Source organism: Scyliorhinus torazame, chromosome 8 (genome assembly GCF_047496885.1).
Source record: "Scyliorhinus torazame isolate Kashiwa2021f chromosome 8, sScyTor2.1, whole genome shotgun sequence".
In the NCBI taxonomy this organism is placed as follows: Eukaryota; Metazoa; Chordata; class Chondrichthyes; order Carcharhiniformes; family Scyliorhinidae; genus Scyliorhinus; species Scyliorhinus torazame.
The window spans coordinates 16,564,231-16,581,949 of record NC_092714.1 but is presented as its reverse complement, the minus strand read 5'-3'; the positions used below and the strand labels follow the sequence as shown (position 1 = coordinate 16,581,949).

The 17,719-nt window shown below is 52.1% G+C and overlaps 1 protein-coding gene across 4 annotated transcripts in view; it reads left to right on the top strand.

Annotated features, from left to right (window-relative positions):
• LOC140427663 (neural cell adhesion molecule 2-like) overlaps nt 1-17,719 on the top strand; it is an 896,208-nt gene that overhangs the window by 652,259 nt on the left and 226,230 nt on the right. For all 4 annotated transcript variants that reach the window (XM_072513136.1, XM_072513135.1, XM_072513137.1 and 1 more), the window contains exon 13: nt 3,495-3,614. In XM_072513136.1, coding sequence (XP_072369237.1) covers nt 3,495-3,614 — 120 coding nt within the window. The remainder of the gene's footprint in view (nt 1-3,494; nt 3,615-17,719) is intronic.

The following is a 17,719-nucleotide window of genomic DNA, read 5'->3' as shown; positions in this document are numbered from 1 at the left end:
GACTCCAGGAATTGAGGATTAATCTCCAGGATACTGCAGTGAGCAAAAACCGGGAGAAAAATCACAGAGACAACATCAGCATTATGTTCTTTTTTTCACTTTCCTTGAACATTTTTATTTATTACTTATAAAGAGGATCAGAGAAGGAAAAAGAAGGCTATTTTACTGTCAGTAAGGATTAATCTACTGGACAAGAGAGGGTTGAACTTTTCTGGCGCGCTGAAGATGGGGCGAGAGACAGGCAGGGAACTTCAATATCTTCCTATTGTGATGAATGTTGGAATTTCAGATCTAATTGTATGATATGTATTTGGTGCAGTGAGGAGTACAAACCTGGGTAAATGTGTGTGCGACTGCTGCTGTTTATAAAAATCCTGGTTTGCAAGACAGCTCGGCATTTTGGGAGCTAGAGGTGCAATTAAAGCATCGTAAAAGTTTGGACAAATGGATATTTGTTTATATTAGGAGGGTTCCTGCAGAATAGTTAATTAGAGGCATTGAGCAGGATTCTCTGACCCCCCCCCCACCACCCGCCGGGTGGGAGAATCGCCGGGGGTCGGCGTGAATCCCGCCCCCGCTATCCTCCCAATTCTCCCACCCCCCAAAAACCGGCCCGGCGTGAGTCGCGCTGCCCACCTCGGAGAATGGGGAGGTCCGGCGCGACTCAATGGGCGCCGGGGCCGCCCGAATTCTCTGGCCCACGATGGGCCAAAATCCCGCCCGTCTGTAGCCGGTCCCGCCGGCGTAATTTAGAGTAGGTTCCTTACAGGTGGGGCCTGGCGGCACGGGCAGGCCCTTGGGTTCTTGGAGGGTCGCGGGAGGATCTTGCCCCAGGTGGTGCCCCCACGGTTGCCTGGCCCGCGGTCGGGGCCCACCGATCCCCGGGCGGGCCTGTGCTGTGGGGACACTCTATTGTTCCGCACCGGAGGCCGTGGTCTTCCGCCATTCCCGGTGCGGAAGCGATTCCCTCTGCGCATGCACGGGGATGACGCCAGTACACGCTGGCGCTCCCGCGCATGCGCCGACTCGTGTCAGCCGGCGGAGGCCCTTAGGCGCCGGTTGGCGTGGCGCCAAGCCCCTATCCCGCCGGCCAGCGGGGCACCAAACACTCCGAGGCGGGCCTAGCCCCTGAAGGTGCGGAGGATTCCGCATCTTTGGGGCGGCCCGACGCCAGAGTGGTTCACGTCACTCCGTCCCGCCGGGAGCCCTCGCCACGCCGGGTACGAGATAATCCCGCCCATTGTGTTCGGCTGAGCAAAATGATGTAATCAATGAAGGGCTGAAGGGTCAGGTGTTGAGGTTCAGAGTTTTCGTTTGTGGCTGGAAGGCAAGGTGAGAGGTTTCTGGAGTAATATAGAAAACCTGCTTGTTCTGACAAGGTTCAGGTCTATCTTTGCAAACAGTCTCATGCGACATCTCTGTACAGCAATTTTCCTGAGTGCTAACTGTATTTAAAAGTTGATTGAGATCTGAGATTGTGCAGACAGTGATCCAAGCCAGGAATTGAAATGAAAAATCTTTATTGTCACAAGTAGGCTTACAGTAACACTGCAATGAAGTTACTGTGACAAGCCCCTCGTCGCCACATTCCGGCACCTGTTCGGGTACACAGAGGGAGAATTCAGAATGTCCAATTCACCTAACACGCATGTCTTTCGGGACTGTGGGAGGAAACCGGAACACCCGGAGGAAACCCACGCAGACACGGGGAGAACGTGCAGACAGTGTCCCAGGCAGGGAATCGCACCTGAACCCTGGCGCTGTGAAACAACAGTGATAACTACTGTGCTACCTGGTTTTATTGTTTGAGTGGAAATAAAGATAGCAGTATTGTCTTACTGTATTGATTCGCATTGTTTAAGGAGTAATTGTAAGCTATTTTCTTGTGTGATGTTAAAGATATTTTAATGCTATGTTCGAAATAAAGTATGTTTTAATATATTTTGCGTGAATTCACTCCTGGAGGGAGGTATCCTTTCGTCACAGTCTCACAAAATTAAAATAAAATATTGGGATTTCTGTCTCACAATTACTCCTTAGAAAATGTGGGCATACTCACGAAAGGAAGGCTGATGGGGGTATAAGGTGCAGAGCGGGTATGAAGGGACCTCTGGAAGGTTTGGGGAGGAGTGAAGAGTGGGGCTCCTGGAAGGGAGGGAGCCCGAAGTGGGGTGTGGGACGGCCTGAAAAGGGGTAGCCCTCAGTGACCCCATTGAGGGGTGTCATCACTTGGGGAGAGGTGAACTAATGCTCATGTGTATGTGGGAGGCGACATTGCCCATGGGTGGGGAGTGTGGGGGTCCCACCAGTTCGCTTAGAGATCGGGGCACCCTGAAAGAAACTCCCCGGGGCCCGGAAAAGTGACTAAGTATGGTTAGCTAGTGGTGGGGAACGTGCCGACAGAGCCGGGAGGAAACTCCCAGCAAAACCCGTGAGAAATGGCACTTAGAAACATTTCCGTTAGGCCGCGCCCCTTGTGTGCCAGCATGCTAATATAGTGGTTCATTAAGTACCCCAAGTAATCCAATTACCTTGGTTAATAATCAGGTGAACATGAAGGGCCAAATCCTCTCATGGCCGTTTGAGAAGTTGACTTCAGTTTAAAAAGCCTGAGGCTGGCATCGGTAGAAATGTTTGTGAAATTTTCAGACTGTCGTAAACACAAAATTAGTTCACTAAATGTGCATTAGGAAAGGAAACCAGGGGCAGAATTCTCTCAGTCAGGGGCCACTCTACGCAGTCGGCCCACCGATTCTCGGCCTGGGACAGCTGTCGTAAAAACGCCGAGTCCCGCCGCGCCGTCCACACCTGCTCTCCGTGTGCCTCCGATGGGGGGGGGCCTCTGATGTGGCTTGGCCCGTGATTGGGGCCCACCAATCGGCGGGCCGGACTCTCTCGCTGGCGGCCTCCTTTCTTCCGCGCCGGCCCCTGTAGTCCTTCGCCACGTTGCGTTGGGGCCGGCGCATTGAAGGAAGCCACTGCGAATGCGCGCGTTGGCGCCGGGGCCACTGCGCATGCGTGGATCCCGCAGCGGCCAGTTCACAACAAGATCAGCAGCTGGAGCGGCGTGGATTGCTCCAGTGCCGTGCTGGCCCCCTGTAGGGGCCAGAATTGCTGTTCCTGAGGCCGTGTTGATGCCGTCGAGAAACGTGACGCAGTTTCCGACAGTGTCAACACTTAGCCTCAGGATCACAGAATCACAGAATCCCGCCCCAGCTGTCCTCAGCCCGTCTGAACCTGTACATAATGCCAGTCGCACACCAATATGGTTGATGCTTAACGCATGGTTACAAGAAGAAGGCCAGTTAGGGGATGGGCAATAAACGTGGCTGTGCCAATGATGCCCATGTCTCTAGAAGACTAAAGAAGGCTAAATTGGAAAGCTGTTGTGTGGGCCTCTGGGAGGACAACTGGTTAAAGAAATGTGGTGAGATATTTCTGGAGGCAGAATAGTATTCCCGTATAAATTTTCTCCTTCCTCTCTCTGTTTATAGCTCATGTCGTCCTTGCCAACCTGAAGCCAAACTCAACCTACCAATTCAGAGTGGCAGCGGTAAATGGTAAAGGCCAAGGGGAGCACAGCCAGATGGAAGCCTTTCAGACTCTCCCAATCCGTAAGTAGCTTAAAAGCATCTGTTTCTTCCAGAAGGTTTCTGACTAATAGCCAAAGTCCTTTTCATGTCACTTCATAATCCATTGTAATGCCTTGTCAAAAAGAGAGAGAAATACTTGCTGCAAATCGCTCCTGAGCCCTTCTTACATGATGTTCTGCAGTTTACAAATAGAATTATGGTCCCAGCAGTATGCTGAAAATGATTAATAGATATATTTATTTTCTCCGAAGGGAAGATTGGCAGTTGAACAAGCCACCTGAAGATGTATACGTGAACCTCTGGGGTCGGTCTTTGCCCAATTAACGTACGCTTTTCAACACAAGATGGACAATATTGTTAGCCAAAATCCACAAATGATAGGTGTCATAACATCTTGGGTGATGGGGTGGGGGTGGCCTCAATGCGCTCTCGAAAAACGTACCCCCCTCCTGCCCGCCTTTTTACTGATTGTGTTCGAAAAAGAGTTCTTACTCTTGCCTGTCTGCCACTGCCCATCGTTTTATGGAGGTGGAGGTGGATTGAGGCCCTGAAGTGGTCAATTATCGGCCTCATAGGGACTCTGAATGGGCCTCGGGATGGGAAGCCTCTTAGGTTCACCACCCATCTCTCCATATTAAGGGGGCAAGTGGAGGTGGGCAGGAAGGCAGTGGGCTAGCCCGCCCCAACCAAAAAATCGCCCGCCTGTAACATCTGGCCCCTGGGTACATAAAATGTAATTGTTGCGCCAATGAAACTGAGTGGCACCATTTGAAAGGGGCTATGTTTGCCCAGGGCGAACCATTGTTTGCCCGAGCTGAGCCCCCGATTTTACATTTGAGCGCCAATTGGAAATCAGCCCTCTGGCCGCCTGAACTCTGAGATTTCACCCAGGTTTTCGTTCTCAAAAGGAAAAAGGAGAATTAACTAGATTGTCAGCATGTTAATGCTGCTGTGATCACAATTTCTGCCGTTACAAAGTATCCTGCTGACAAATCCTTTCTCCTGTGTAATAATTCACTCAGCAATTCGATCTAAACAAAAAAATAACACATATTTCATACAAGCCAATTAATTTGTGGAACGTTCTACTATCTGGAGGGAAAATCTTGACAATCCAGTTAACGTCATTAGCATTGAAATCAATATTGCCACATTGGGAAACCTCACTCTTTGGCAAAGTTACGATCCATTGGAATGATGCTCCTCAAACTGACCTGTGTTAAATACTTTTCAAAGAGACCAGAGCAATGTAATTATGATTCATTGTAAATGCTAAAAAAGGTGCTTTGCATTTTAAAATTATTATTGCTTTTTAATAACCCATCGGTTGTTTTTCCATGATCTGATTGCGATGTTAACTGAGATCAAATGGCAGAAAATAACACTGGAGCTACTTCACTGGCAGAAAGCCAGATGGACAGAGAGACTGAGACACAGAGATTCCCCCGGCCCCCCCAGCCGCGTGCTTCTCGGCAGCGGGAGGCGGCACGCCGTTCGCTCGTGGTGCGATTCTCTACTGCCGCCGCTTTCAACGGGATTTCCCATTGAAGCCACTCCACGTCGCCGGGAGACCCCGCGGGCGGGGGGGTTGCGTTGCCGACGGGAACAGAGAATTCCATCGCCAGCGAATGGCCGGAGAAATCCGGCCAGAATCAGAGAGACAGAGGGACTGAGACAGGCGGAGAGACTGAGACACAGAGACTGGCGGATTGAGCCTCTGACACAGGAGACAAACAGCCTTTGACATAGAGACAGGGAGCCACAGAAACAGAGAGACGGAGAGATGGAAAGACTGAGACAGAGAGACAGAGAGACAGAAAGGCTGAATCCTAGACTGACAGACTGAGAGATTGAGCCAGGAGACAAGGAGACAGGAGACAAACAGACTGAGCCAGAGATGGAGAGACTGAGAGATGGAGACTGACAGACTGAAAGACTAAGACAGGAGACTGACAGGCAGATAGAGACTCTAGGGGTGGCACGGTAGCACAGTGGTTAGCGCTGTTGCTTCACAGCTCCAGGGTCTCAGGGGTGGCACGGTAGCACAGTGGTTAGCGCTGTTGCTTCATAGCTCCAGGGTCTCAGGTTCAATTCCTGGCTTGGGTCACTGTCTGCACCTTCTCCCCGTGCCTGCCTGGGTTTCCTCCGGGTGCTCCGGTTTCCTCCCACAGTCCAAAAATGTGCAGGTTAGGTGGATTGGCCATGATCAATTGCCCTTAGTGTCCAAAAAGGTTAGGTGGGATTACTGGGTTCCGGGGATGGGATGGAGGTGTGGGCTTAAGTGGGGCGCTCTTGTGAAGGGCCGGTGCAGACCCGATGGGCCGAATGGACTCCTTCTGCACTGAAGAGTCTGTGATTCTATGATTCTAATGCAGGGAACCAGAAATTTGGAGAGATGGAATGGAGCTGAATTTTTCCACTGTTGACCTCGCTGGCAAGGCAGGAAGCAGGAGCAGATCCTGCTTCGCTCAGATAGTGGGACCCTGGTGCACCCAATTAACAGGCCACCACCACAGTTACCACTTAGAGGTTAGTGGCCCCCAATCAGAGGGGTGACCACTGTCGTGTTGGGTGTTCTGGTTCACAAACAAGCCAACAATGCTGGAAGTGGTGTAACGCTCTTTTATTAACTGTTCAATTCTGCTAACATACTGTAAACATGGGTATAAGCAATACCAGCTTAACTGTGGACCCTTTCCTATCACTAGCTATGGTGAGGCACTCAGCACATGGTGAATGTCTGTGATGCAGGTTGTGAGCTCTGTGCTCTGAGCTGGCTGCTGCTAGAATGAGCGGGAACTCTCCTGTCCCCTGTCTTTATAGTGCTTGTGCTCTCACTGGTGATTGGTCCTACTGCATGTCCATCAGTGTGTGCATGTGATTGCACCATAATGTACTGATGTATATTATGACATCCCCCTTTTTTTACAAAGAACATGTGCCTATGTGAGAATAAATAACGTGTAATGAGTGTATCTGACCATGTGTGTGCAGTATTTACAGTATGTACATGAGGCTAGTCTACATACACGGGAAGGTGCCTGGTGCAGAGAAAAGAAAAACAAGGTGTTACACCAACAACAAAACTAATAACGAATGCTATAAACAAACTAGTGAAATGCTGAAACAGGATGAAAGAACAAAGCATTGAGTCCAACATTGTAAGGCTCATAAATCAAGTCTCTGAGGTGGGCGACGAATTTTGGTGGCACACCACTCGTCGTCCGGATCAATGCTGTGCACCAACAGCGGCTGGTGCTTTCGATTCGGGGACAGCCTGTTCTTGGTTATGACAGAGACTCGAATAGGCTCCCTGTCCTCGGTCTCACTGGTCTGCATGAAGTCAGGATCGGACTCGGTGAAGGTGGGTTGGATTGCCCGAACAGTCCTGCGAGGCTGGTTAAATCATTGCGAGTTGGCAGGCTGGGCTGCTCGACAGCAGGCAGCATAGTGGCCAAGCCTGCCACAGCGTAGGCACTGTCGTAATTTTGCAGGGCATTGGCGCTTTAAGTGGGCGGAGCCACAGTTGCCGCACGCCGTGACGTCAGTGCGTTCATTGCACCACCGCGCATGCGCGGTACGGTCTTGCGTGGTGCGGGCCTGCGCATCGCGTTCCTCCACGTCACCGTCCCCTCGTTTGGCGCGTACAAGTGCAGGAGGCCTCGGAAAGCGCGCAAAATGGCCGCCCTCCTCCAGACTGGGGCCCGGGAGGTGTTCGATCGTTTGGACCCGTTTCGCCTCATGGGGCCCTTGCCACGCCGTTTCAGCTGCCTGTATGTAGGAGTACCGGCTGGTGGCATTCTCATGCAGGACACAGGTCTCGATGGCAGTACTAGGGTTAGTTGCTTAACTTTAAGGAGCTGCTGACGCAGGGTGTCCGACATGACCCCAAAAACAATCTGGTCGCGTATCATGGAGTCGGAGGTGGGCCCGTAGCCACAGGATTGCGCGAGGATGCGGAGGTGTGTTAAATAGGATTGGAAAGGCTCGTCCTTACCCTGCAAACGCTGCTGGAACAGGTACCTTTCAAAGCTTTCGTTGACTTTAACACTGAAGTGTGTGTCGAATTTGAGGAGCACCGTCTTGTACTTGGTCTTGTCCTCATTGTCCGCGAATGTCAGGGAGTTAAAGATGTGGATGGCATGTTGCCCAGCCGTGGAGAGAAGAAGGGCTATATTCCTGGTGTCCGATGCATTCTCCCTCTCCGTGGCCTCGAAGAAGAGCTGGAAGCGCTGTTTAAATATCTTCCAATTTACCCCGAGATTGCCAGCGATGCGGAGCGGTGGCGGTGGGTTGATGTTCTCCATGCTGTAGGATGCCGGAATGCTGAGAAGTTGCAGGTAGGTCTCACAAGTGCTAGATTGCGGCCACTCCTTGTACCATGTCGTGTTGGGCATTCTGGTTCACAAATAAGCCAACACTGCTGGAAGTGGTGTAACGCTATTTTATTAATTGTTCAACTATGGTAACATACTGTAAACATGGGTATAAGCAATACCAGCTTAACTGTGGACCCTTTCCTATCACTAGCTTTGGTGAGGCACTCAGCACATGGTGAATGTCTGTGATGCAGGCTGTGAGCTCTGTGCTCTGAGCTGGCTGCTGCTTGAATGAGCGGGAACTCTCCTGTCCCCTGACTTTATAGTGCTTGTGCTCTCACTGGTGATTGGCTGCAGTGTTATGTATGCTGGTTGGTCCTACTGCATGTCCACCAATGTGTGTATGTGATTGCACCATAATGTACTGATGTATATTATGACAACCACCACTGAGGCTGCAGCTCCTGGATGAGGGATGCTCAATATCTGGGATGTCCACAAGGAGCAGACCAATCTGGGCAGCATGGTAGCACAAGTGGATAGCACTGTGGCTTCACAGCGCCAGGGTCCCAGGTTCGATTCCCCGCTGGGTCACTGTCTGTGCGGAGTCTGCACGTTCTCCCTGTGTCTGCGGGGCTTTCCTGCGGGTGCTCCGGTTTCCTCCCACAGTCCAAAGATGTGCAGGTTAGGTGGATTGGTTATGATAAATTGCCCTTAGTGACCAAAAAGGTTAGGAGGAGTTATTGCGTTAAGGGGATAGGGTGGAAGTGAGGGCTTAAGTGGGTCGGTGCAGACTCGATGGGTCGAATGGCCTCCTTCTGCACTGTGTGTTCTATGTTCTCTGTTCAATCCTAATGGGCTGGGAAAATTCAGCCTTCAGGCATACAGATGAAGAGATTGAAACAAAGAGCCAGAGAGACAGTAACGATAGAGCTCACAGCCAGTGAAGCTGAGAAGAGTGACAGAAAGTAGGGAAGCTTGTTGAGAGCTGGGAAAGAAACAAAGACAACAGTGTAGATTGTCAGCAGCAGTCCTTCCCCAGATCCAGCCAGCTCACTCCAAAGAAGAAGACATATTTGGCTCAAAGCCCTCAAAAGTTGTGAGGTGGATCCCCAGGGCAAGTTCCCTCACAGCAGCAACTCCGTCCCCGAGCGAGACTGTAATTCAGCATTGAGGTCAAAACAAAATTTGGAGACAAACACAATCCGCTCGCTTTGTCACCGGAAATAATTATATAGCAATTGCTGCCTAATAGTAGTAATCGGAATATGAGTATAGTGATTACAAATAGTAACCGTGGTGAAATTACAATGATTTAGAGATACATAATATCAGTAAATCTGCACTTAACACCACGTTTAACACTTAAATATAGAGGAGGTGATGAGAAGGAAGTTTAAAATGACTGTTTCTGTTATCAGCAGATGACTGATTGAAGCATTCATGGAACATTCCCTCTTTCCACCATTTAAACCCATTTGAAGCAGCTATTAATTCACTGTCATTCGTGCTCAGTGGGGACGCTCTCCCCTCTGGGTCAGAAGGTTGTGGGTTCTAACGTGTAATTCAGATTGAACTTTCACACGGTGTCGAGCGAGTGCTGCTTTAGCAGAGGCTGTGCTGCTTAGATTAAAAAGATATTAAACTCACGGCCCCAACTGCAGGTAAAACCTCCAAAGGCACTCTTCAGATGAAAACATGTATGCCCGCTCAGGGCCGTGGCCCAGATCTATCCCTCAAAGAAAGCCCTTTGGACGTTGGCGTAATGCGGCTTTACTGAGGATTACAAAAATGTTAAAGCACTGCCACTGGACATTCGGGCCAAACAGTCCTTTTATTGATTTCATCATGGGACATGGGCATCGCAGGCTGGCCAGCATTTATTGCCCATCCCTAATTGCCCTTGAGGCAGGCCGTTAAGAGACAACTGCATTGCTGACTGGTGTCACATGTAGGCCAGACCAGGTTAGGACGGCGGATTTCCTTCCCGAAAGGACACCGGTGAAGCAGATGTTTGTTTTTTTAAACCACAATCGACAATGGGTTCATGGGCATCGTTAGGCTTTAATTCCAGATTTTTAATTGAATTCAAATTTCACCAATTGCAGTGGCGGGAATCGAACTTGGGTCCCCAGAGCATTACTCTGGGTCCCTGGGTTACTAGACCAGTGACAATATGGGCACCAGTGGATGGGCCAGCATTTCTTGCCCAACCCTAAATGCCCCAGAGAAGGCCCACTTCTTGAGCTGCTCAAAACTGTTCGGTGACACCCACTGTGCTGAATCTGCATGAAAGAGTCCCCTCACCTTACTTCATCACAACCTGCTGACAATCCAGTTTGGAACACTGGGCAGAGAGCTCAAATTGGTTGATATACGAACCAACAATGACTACATTCAAAAGCAATTCTTTGCCAATGAAGCAACTTGCGAATTCCTAAGGATGTGAAAGGTTGTATACAAGTATAATTTATTTTTGCCTTTGCGCAGTGGCTGGCTCTTAGTCAAAAGCTCAAGCTCCCCTCCAAGGGCAGGATATTTTGGATAACGGGTTTCCTGGCACACTACCCAATGAGTTGATGGGGAACACCCCCCCCCCCACCCTGGGGAACACCCCCCCCCTCCCCCCGCCAATACCAACTGCTCCTCACCTTTACCAATCGACGGGGCATGAATTGGATCAGGGTAAGGCATCCAGCTCCACCTGGAGATGAAGTCAGGCCTTAGAGAGCTTCCAGCCAATGTGGTAGCTCTGTAGCCTCGCAGCACCAGATTGAGGCGGTGGCGATTGCTGAGAGTACAGGTAGTGCTTAAAGAAGGGGAACAAAGGGAGGTTGGACTGAAGGTAAGTCTGGGATATTGATAAAGCTCGTCAGGCCTGTCATGGGTTGAATACCAGATGGGGCAAGTCAACAGACTTAAGGGCTTTGATAGATCACTTCCATCCCCTCCCCCATAAAATGGGAGAAAGGTCAGTAGTTGGTGGGTATTTTACGAGCCCATCTCAGCTACAAACCCACCAATCCGGGGACCATTGAATTCCGCTGCAGATACTTGCACACACAATCAAAACTGAGACTTCTGCCTTATTGAGTCAGTGCTGCATTGTCAGAGGTGCGGGCTTTCACTCACAGCATTGAGCTGAAGCACCATCTCCCCTCGCAGGTGGCATTATTTGTGGGGCAAGGGAGTTCTCTGCAGTGTCCTGGACAAATACATATCCATCAAAGATAATTATCAAAACGAATGACGTGATCATCACACATACAAGATTAGTGTGTAAAATTAAAGTGCATGGAATCAGGGGTAGTGTATTGAGATGGATGGAAAACTCTTTGGCAGACAAGAAATAAAGAGCAGGAATAAGTGGGTCTTTTTCAAAATGGCAGGCAGTGACTCCTGGGGTACCGCAGGGATCGGTGTTAGAATACCAGTTTTAACAGTATATATTAATGATTTAGATGAGAGAGCAAAATGTAACATCTGCAAATTTGCAGATGGCACTAAGCTGGATGGGAGCATGAGCTGTGAGGAGGGTACATTTGTGATCAGACAAGTTGCGTGAGTGGGCAAAGGAATAGCAGATGCGGTATAATGTGGATAAATGTGAGCTTATCCACTTTTTTAGCAAAAACAGGAAAGCAGATTATTATCTGAATAGCGTTAGATTGAGAGAGGGGCATGTGCAATGAGACCTGGGTGTTCTTGTACACCAGTCGCTGAAGGTAAGCATGCAGGTGCAGGGGGTAGTGAACAAGACAAATGGTATGTGGGCCTTCATAGTGAGAGGATTCGAGTGCTGGAGCAGGGATGTCTTGCTGCAATTAGACAGGGCCTTGGTGAGGCCACACCTGGAATATTGTGAGCAGTTTTGGCCTCCTTACCTGAGGAGCTCTTGCTGAAGAGGGAGTTCAGCAAAGATTTACCAGACTGACGTATGAGGACAGGTTGAGTCGGTTAGGATTATATTCGCTGGAGATCAGAAGAATGAGGGGGGATCTCATAGAAACTTATAAAATTCTAATGGGACTACACAAGGTAGATGCAGGAAGGATGTTCCTGGGACCACAGTCTGTGGGTAATCCATTTAGGACTGAAATAAGGAGAAATTTCTTCATCCAGAGTGCGGCGAGCGTGTGGAATTCTCTACCACCCAAAGCAGTTGCAGCCAAAGCATTTCATGTTTTCAAGAAGCAGTTTGTGGTAGTATGTATTAGGGGTCATGTGGGACTGGAAGCCCTAATGTCATTGGCTGACAGATCCCGGGTCCTGGTTGGCCGTTGACCTCTAGCTCCGCCCTGAAGGCGGAGTATAAGAAGCCGGAGTCCTCCCCCGCAGGCCATTCTACTATCGAGCTGCGGGGGAACAGACACGCTTAATAAAGCCTCATCGACTTCACCCTATTCGTCTCACGGAGTCTTTGTGCGCTACAATTGATTAAGCGTGCCTAAAAAGGACTATGGAGCTCAGGATCATTCCGGAATGCCTGAGGATCAGCCCCCACGCAGTGAACGCGGCAGCAGCCTTCAAGCACTGGCAGACTGGTTTCGAGGCCTACCTCAGAACGGCCACCGGCCGGGTCACAGAAGACCAAAAACTACAGGTCTGCACTCGAGGGTAAGCACGGGGATCTTCTCCCTCATCGAAGACTCGGAGGATTTCCAGACGGCATTCGCAGCACTGAAAAGTCTCTATGTCCGCCCAGTTAACCAAATCTACGCTCGCTACCAGCTCGCGACGAGACGGCAAGGTCCCGGAGAATCGATGGACGAATTCTACGCCGCGCTGCTGATTTTGGGACGAGCCTGCAGCTGCCCTTCGTTGAACGCAAATGAACACACGGACATGTTAATGCGCGATGCTTTTGTGGCAGGTATGAATTCCTCCCAAATCCGCCAAAGACTTCTAGAAAGAGAGTCGCTAGGACTCTCAGAGGCCCGGGCCCTAGCAGCCTTCCTCGACGTGGCCGCGCGTAATACTCGCGCCTACGGCCCCGACCGCGCGGCAGCCCATTGGGCTCCGTACGTACCCGTCGCGACAAACCCACCCCCCCTGGACACCCCACAGGCTTGCGCGGTCCAAACGCCAAGTCGCACCGGGGGCGCCCGCTGCTATTTCTGCGGCCAGGCGAAACACCCCCGACAGCGCTGCCCGGCCTGCGCAGCTACCTGCAAGAGCTCCGGTAAAAAGGGCCATTTCGCAGTTGTGTGCCGGTCCCGCGAGGTCGCCGCTGTCCCAGGAGAACAGGGAGCCCTGCAAGCCGTTTACGCTCCCTAACCCCCCTCAGCACGCCATGTACGACCCGCAGGCACAGCCGCTCTGGGTCCCGACCACCGCGGTCCCGGGAGAACAGGGAGCCCTGGACGCCGCTTACGCTCCCCAACCCCCCCCCCCCGCACCCCATGTATGACCCGCCGGCGCTACCGCTTTGGGTCCCGACCACCACGCTCCACGGAGAAGAGGGAGTTCTGCGCGTCCCTAACGTCCCCCTAACCCCCCCCCGCGCCCCACGTCTGACCCGCCGGCGCTACCAACTTGGGTCCCGACCACCGCTGTCCCCGGAGAGGAGCTCCGCGCGGTCCTAACGCTCCCCAGCCCCCCCAGCGCCCCATGTGCGACCCGCAGACGCCGCCATTTTGGGTCCCGGCCACCACGAGGGGAGGAAGGGGGCCGCCATCTTGGACCACCCCAGACCTGTACGACGCGTGGGGGTGGCCATTTTGTCCACCCCGCCGCCATCTTGTGACCCCCCCAGCCACGTGCGATGTATGGGGGCGGCCATTTTGTTCATCCCCGACGCCATCTTGGACGGCAACAACGGACCCCACTCCACTACTACAGCCACGTCTCGCTTCAATTACGCTCGATCAAGCTCGGCCCCGGACACTCCAGACGACGACGACAACGGTGCTAATAAACGGCCACGAGACACCATGCCTAATCGACTCCGGGAGCACGGAGAGCTTTATCCACCCCGACACGGTAAGACGCTGTTCATTGACCACCTATCCCAGCGCACAAAAGATTTCCCTAGCTGCAGGATCCCACTCCGTACAGATCCAAGGATTCTGCATAGTTACCTAACTACAAACTAAACGTCCTTCCCCAACTCTGCGCCCCCACCTTACTGGGATTAGATTTCCAATGCAATCTACAGAGCCTGACGTTCAAATTCGGCGGCCCAATACCCCCACTCACTATCTGCGGCCTCGCAACCCTTAAGGTGCAACCCCCGTCCTTGTTTGCGAACCTCACCCCGGATTGCAAACCCGTCGCCACTAGGAGCAGACGGTACAGCGCCCAGGACCGGACCTTCATTCAGTCCGAAGTCCAGCGGCTACTAAAGGAAGGCATAATCCAGGCCAGCAATAGTCCCTGGAGAGCACAGGTGGTAGTAGTGAAGACAGGGGAGAAACAAAGGATGGTCATAGACTATAGCCAGACCATCAACAGGTACACACAACTAGACGCGTACCCTCACCCCCGCATATCCGACATGGTCAATCGGATTGCCCAATATAAAGTCTTCTCCACTGTGGACCTCAAGTCCGCCTACCATCAGCTCCCCATCCGCCCAAGTGACCGCAAGTACATAGCCTTCGAGGCAGACGGGCGATTATACCATTTCCTAATGGTCCCATTTGGCGTCACAAACGGGGTCTCGGTCTTCCAATGGGAGATGGACCGAATGGTTGATCAACATGGGTTGCGGGCCACGTTCCCGTATCTCGACAATGTAACCATCTGCGGCCACGACCAGCAGGACCACGACGCCAACCTCCAAAAATTCCTCCAGACTGCCAAAGCCTTGAACCTCACGTACAACGAGGACAAGTGCGTTTTTAGCACCAATCGGCTAGCCATTCTGGGCTACGTAGTGCGCAATGGGATAATAGGCCCCGACCCCGAACGTATGCGTGCCCTCATGGAATTTCCCCTCCCGCACTGCCCAAAAGCCCTGAAACGCTGCCTGGGGTTTTTTTCATACTACGCCCAGTGGGTCCCCCAGTACGCAGACAAGGCCCGCCCCCTAATACAGACCACGACCTTCCCTCTGTCGACAGAGGCTTGCCAGGCCTTCAGCCGCATCAAAGCGGATATCGCAAAGGCCACGATGCGTGCCATCGACGAGTCCCTCCCCTTCCAGGTCGAGAGCGACGCTTCCGACGTAGCTCTAGCGGCCACCCTTAACCAAGCGGGCAGACCCGTGGCCTTCTTCTCCCGGACTCTCCACGCCTCAGAAATCCGCCACTCCTCAGTGGAAAAGGAAGCCCAAGCCATAGTGGAAGCTGTGCGACATTGGAGGCATTACCTGGCCGGCAGGAGATTCACTCTCCTCACTGACCAACGGTCGGTAGCCTTCATGTTCGATAATGCACGGCGGGGCAAAATCAAAAACGACAAGATCTTAAGGTGGAGGATCGAACTCTCCACCTTCAACTACGAGATTTTGTATCGTCCCGGAAAGCTGAACGAGCCGTCCGATGCCCTATCCCGCGGCACATGTGCCAACGCACAAATTAACCGCCTCCAAACCCTCCACGAGGACCTCTGCCACCCGGGGGTCACTCGGTTTATCCACTTTATCAAGTCCCGCAATCTCCCATACTCTTTACAGGAGGTCCGTACAGTCACAAAGGACTGCCACATTTGCGCGGAATGCAAACCGCATTTTTTCAGGCCGGATGGTGCGCACCTGATTAAGGCTTCCCGCCCCTTTGAACGCCTTAGTCTCGATTTCAAAGGGCCCCTCCCCTCCACCGACCGCAACACATACTTTCTTAATGTGGTGGACGAATACTCCCGCTTCCCATTCGCCATTCCCTGCTCTGACATGACCGCGGCCACAGTCATTAAAGCCCTGAACACCATCTTCACACTGTTCGGTTACCCCGCATACGTCCACAGCGACAGGGGGTCCTCTTTCATGAGTGACGAGCTGCGCCAGTTCCTGCTCAGCAAGGGCATAGCCTCAAGCAGGACGACCAGCTACAACCCCCGGGGGAACGGGCAAGTAGAGAGGGAGAACGGCACGGTCTGGAAGACCGTCCTACTGGCCCTACGGTCCAGGGACCTCCCAGTTTCACGGTGGCAGGAGGTCCTCCCGGACGCTCTCCACTCCATCCGGTCGCTATTATGTACGAGCACTAATCAAACGCCTCATGTGCGTCTCCTTGTCTTCCCTAGGAGGTCCTCCTCTGGAACGTCGCTGCCGACCTGGCTGGCGGCCCCAGGACCCATCTTGCTCCGAAAGCATGTGCGGGCACATAAGGCGGACCCGTTGGTCGAAAGGGTTCACCTCCTCCACGCGAACCCGCAGTACGCTTACGTGGAGTACCCCGACGGCCGACAGGACACGGTCTCCCTGCGGGATCTGGCGCCCGCCGGCAACACACACACCCCCCCGACACCATTCACCCAACCCCCCCCCTTCCTGCCACCGCCGCACCCCGCGACCGCCCCCTTCCCAGGAGGATCGGTTCCCCTCCCCTCAGGCCCGACCAACAATAAAGCCCAAGCTGAAACCGTAAGGCTCCCGGAGACGACAACACCGGTACAAGCACCACCACCACCACCACCGGGGCCGAGGCGATCGACACGGACGACCAGACCACCCGACTGACTCGTGGCGTCGATCTAAATCAATATATGGACTTTTCACAAGAACATTTTGCTTTTCTCCCGATACCTTCTGTAAATAGTTGAAACAGGACAAAATTGTACAATACTGTATTGCCATGTGAATGTTTTTCCCCCCCAGGACCAGCCCTGTAAACCCTTACCACCATACGAAGCATCACCCCGCTGGGTTCATTTTTGACAAGGGGTGAATGTGGTAGTATGTATTAGGGGTCATGTGGGACTGGAAGCCCTAATGTCATTGGCTGACAGATCCCGGGTCCTGGTTGGCCGTTGACCTCTAGCTCCGCCCTGAAGGCGGAGTATAAGAAGCCGGAGTCCTCCCCCGCAGGCCATTCTACTATCGAGCTGCGGGGGAACAGACACGCTTAATAAAGCCTCATCGACTTCACTCTATTCGTTTCACGGAGTCTTTGTGCGCTACACAGTTAGATAGAGCACTTGGGGCGAAGGGGATCAAAGGTTATGAGGGGAGAGCGGGAATAGGTTACTGAGTTGGATGATCTGCCATAATCATAATGAATGACAGAATTGGCTTGAAGGGCTGTATGGCCTTGTACTGCTCCTATTTTCTCTGTTTCTTTGCATCACATTGTCAAATGTGGGACATTGTGTGCAAATTGATTGATGTGTTTCTTACAGTACAGCAGCAACTACACATCAGGAAGTACTTAAATAATTCTGAGATGCTTTGAGACATCCTGAGATGGTGAAAAGTGCTGCATCAATGCAAGTTCTATTTATTTCTACTTTAAATGAGTGCACGGACATAAGAGAGAGGATTACTTCCTGGTGTTCATCTGTTAATACCATCCTGAATTATTTTGCAGACAAGAGAAAAAGCCTATTGCTCGGGGGAAGGAGGAGGCACAATTGAGGGAGGAATTTGAGTGACTCGGGGAAATGGGAAAGTGGAACGACCCGATTGATTTCTGTACGGTCGCGATTTTCCGTCTTGGCATGGTGCAGGACCACACGTAGGTAAGCCATGCAGAGAGTGGCAGTGAGCATGGGCGAATCTCTTCCTGGGCAAGGTGTCCATTGGTGCCCAGCTTGCTCAGTCGACAAGAGGCTTTGTCAGTGAACACTGCGCCATGCATCATTTTGCCTGGGCGCAGCTGCATGCCCTGCAGATGGATTGAGCAGAGTCAGACCTCCTGCTGGTTT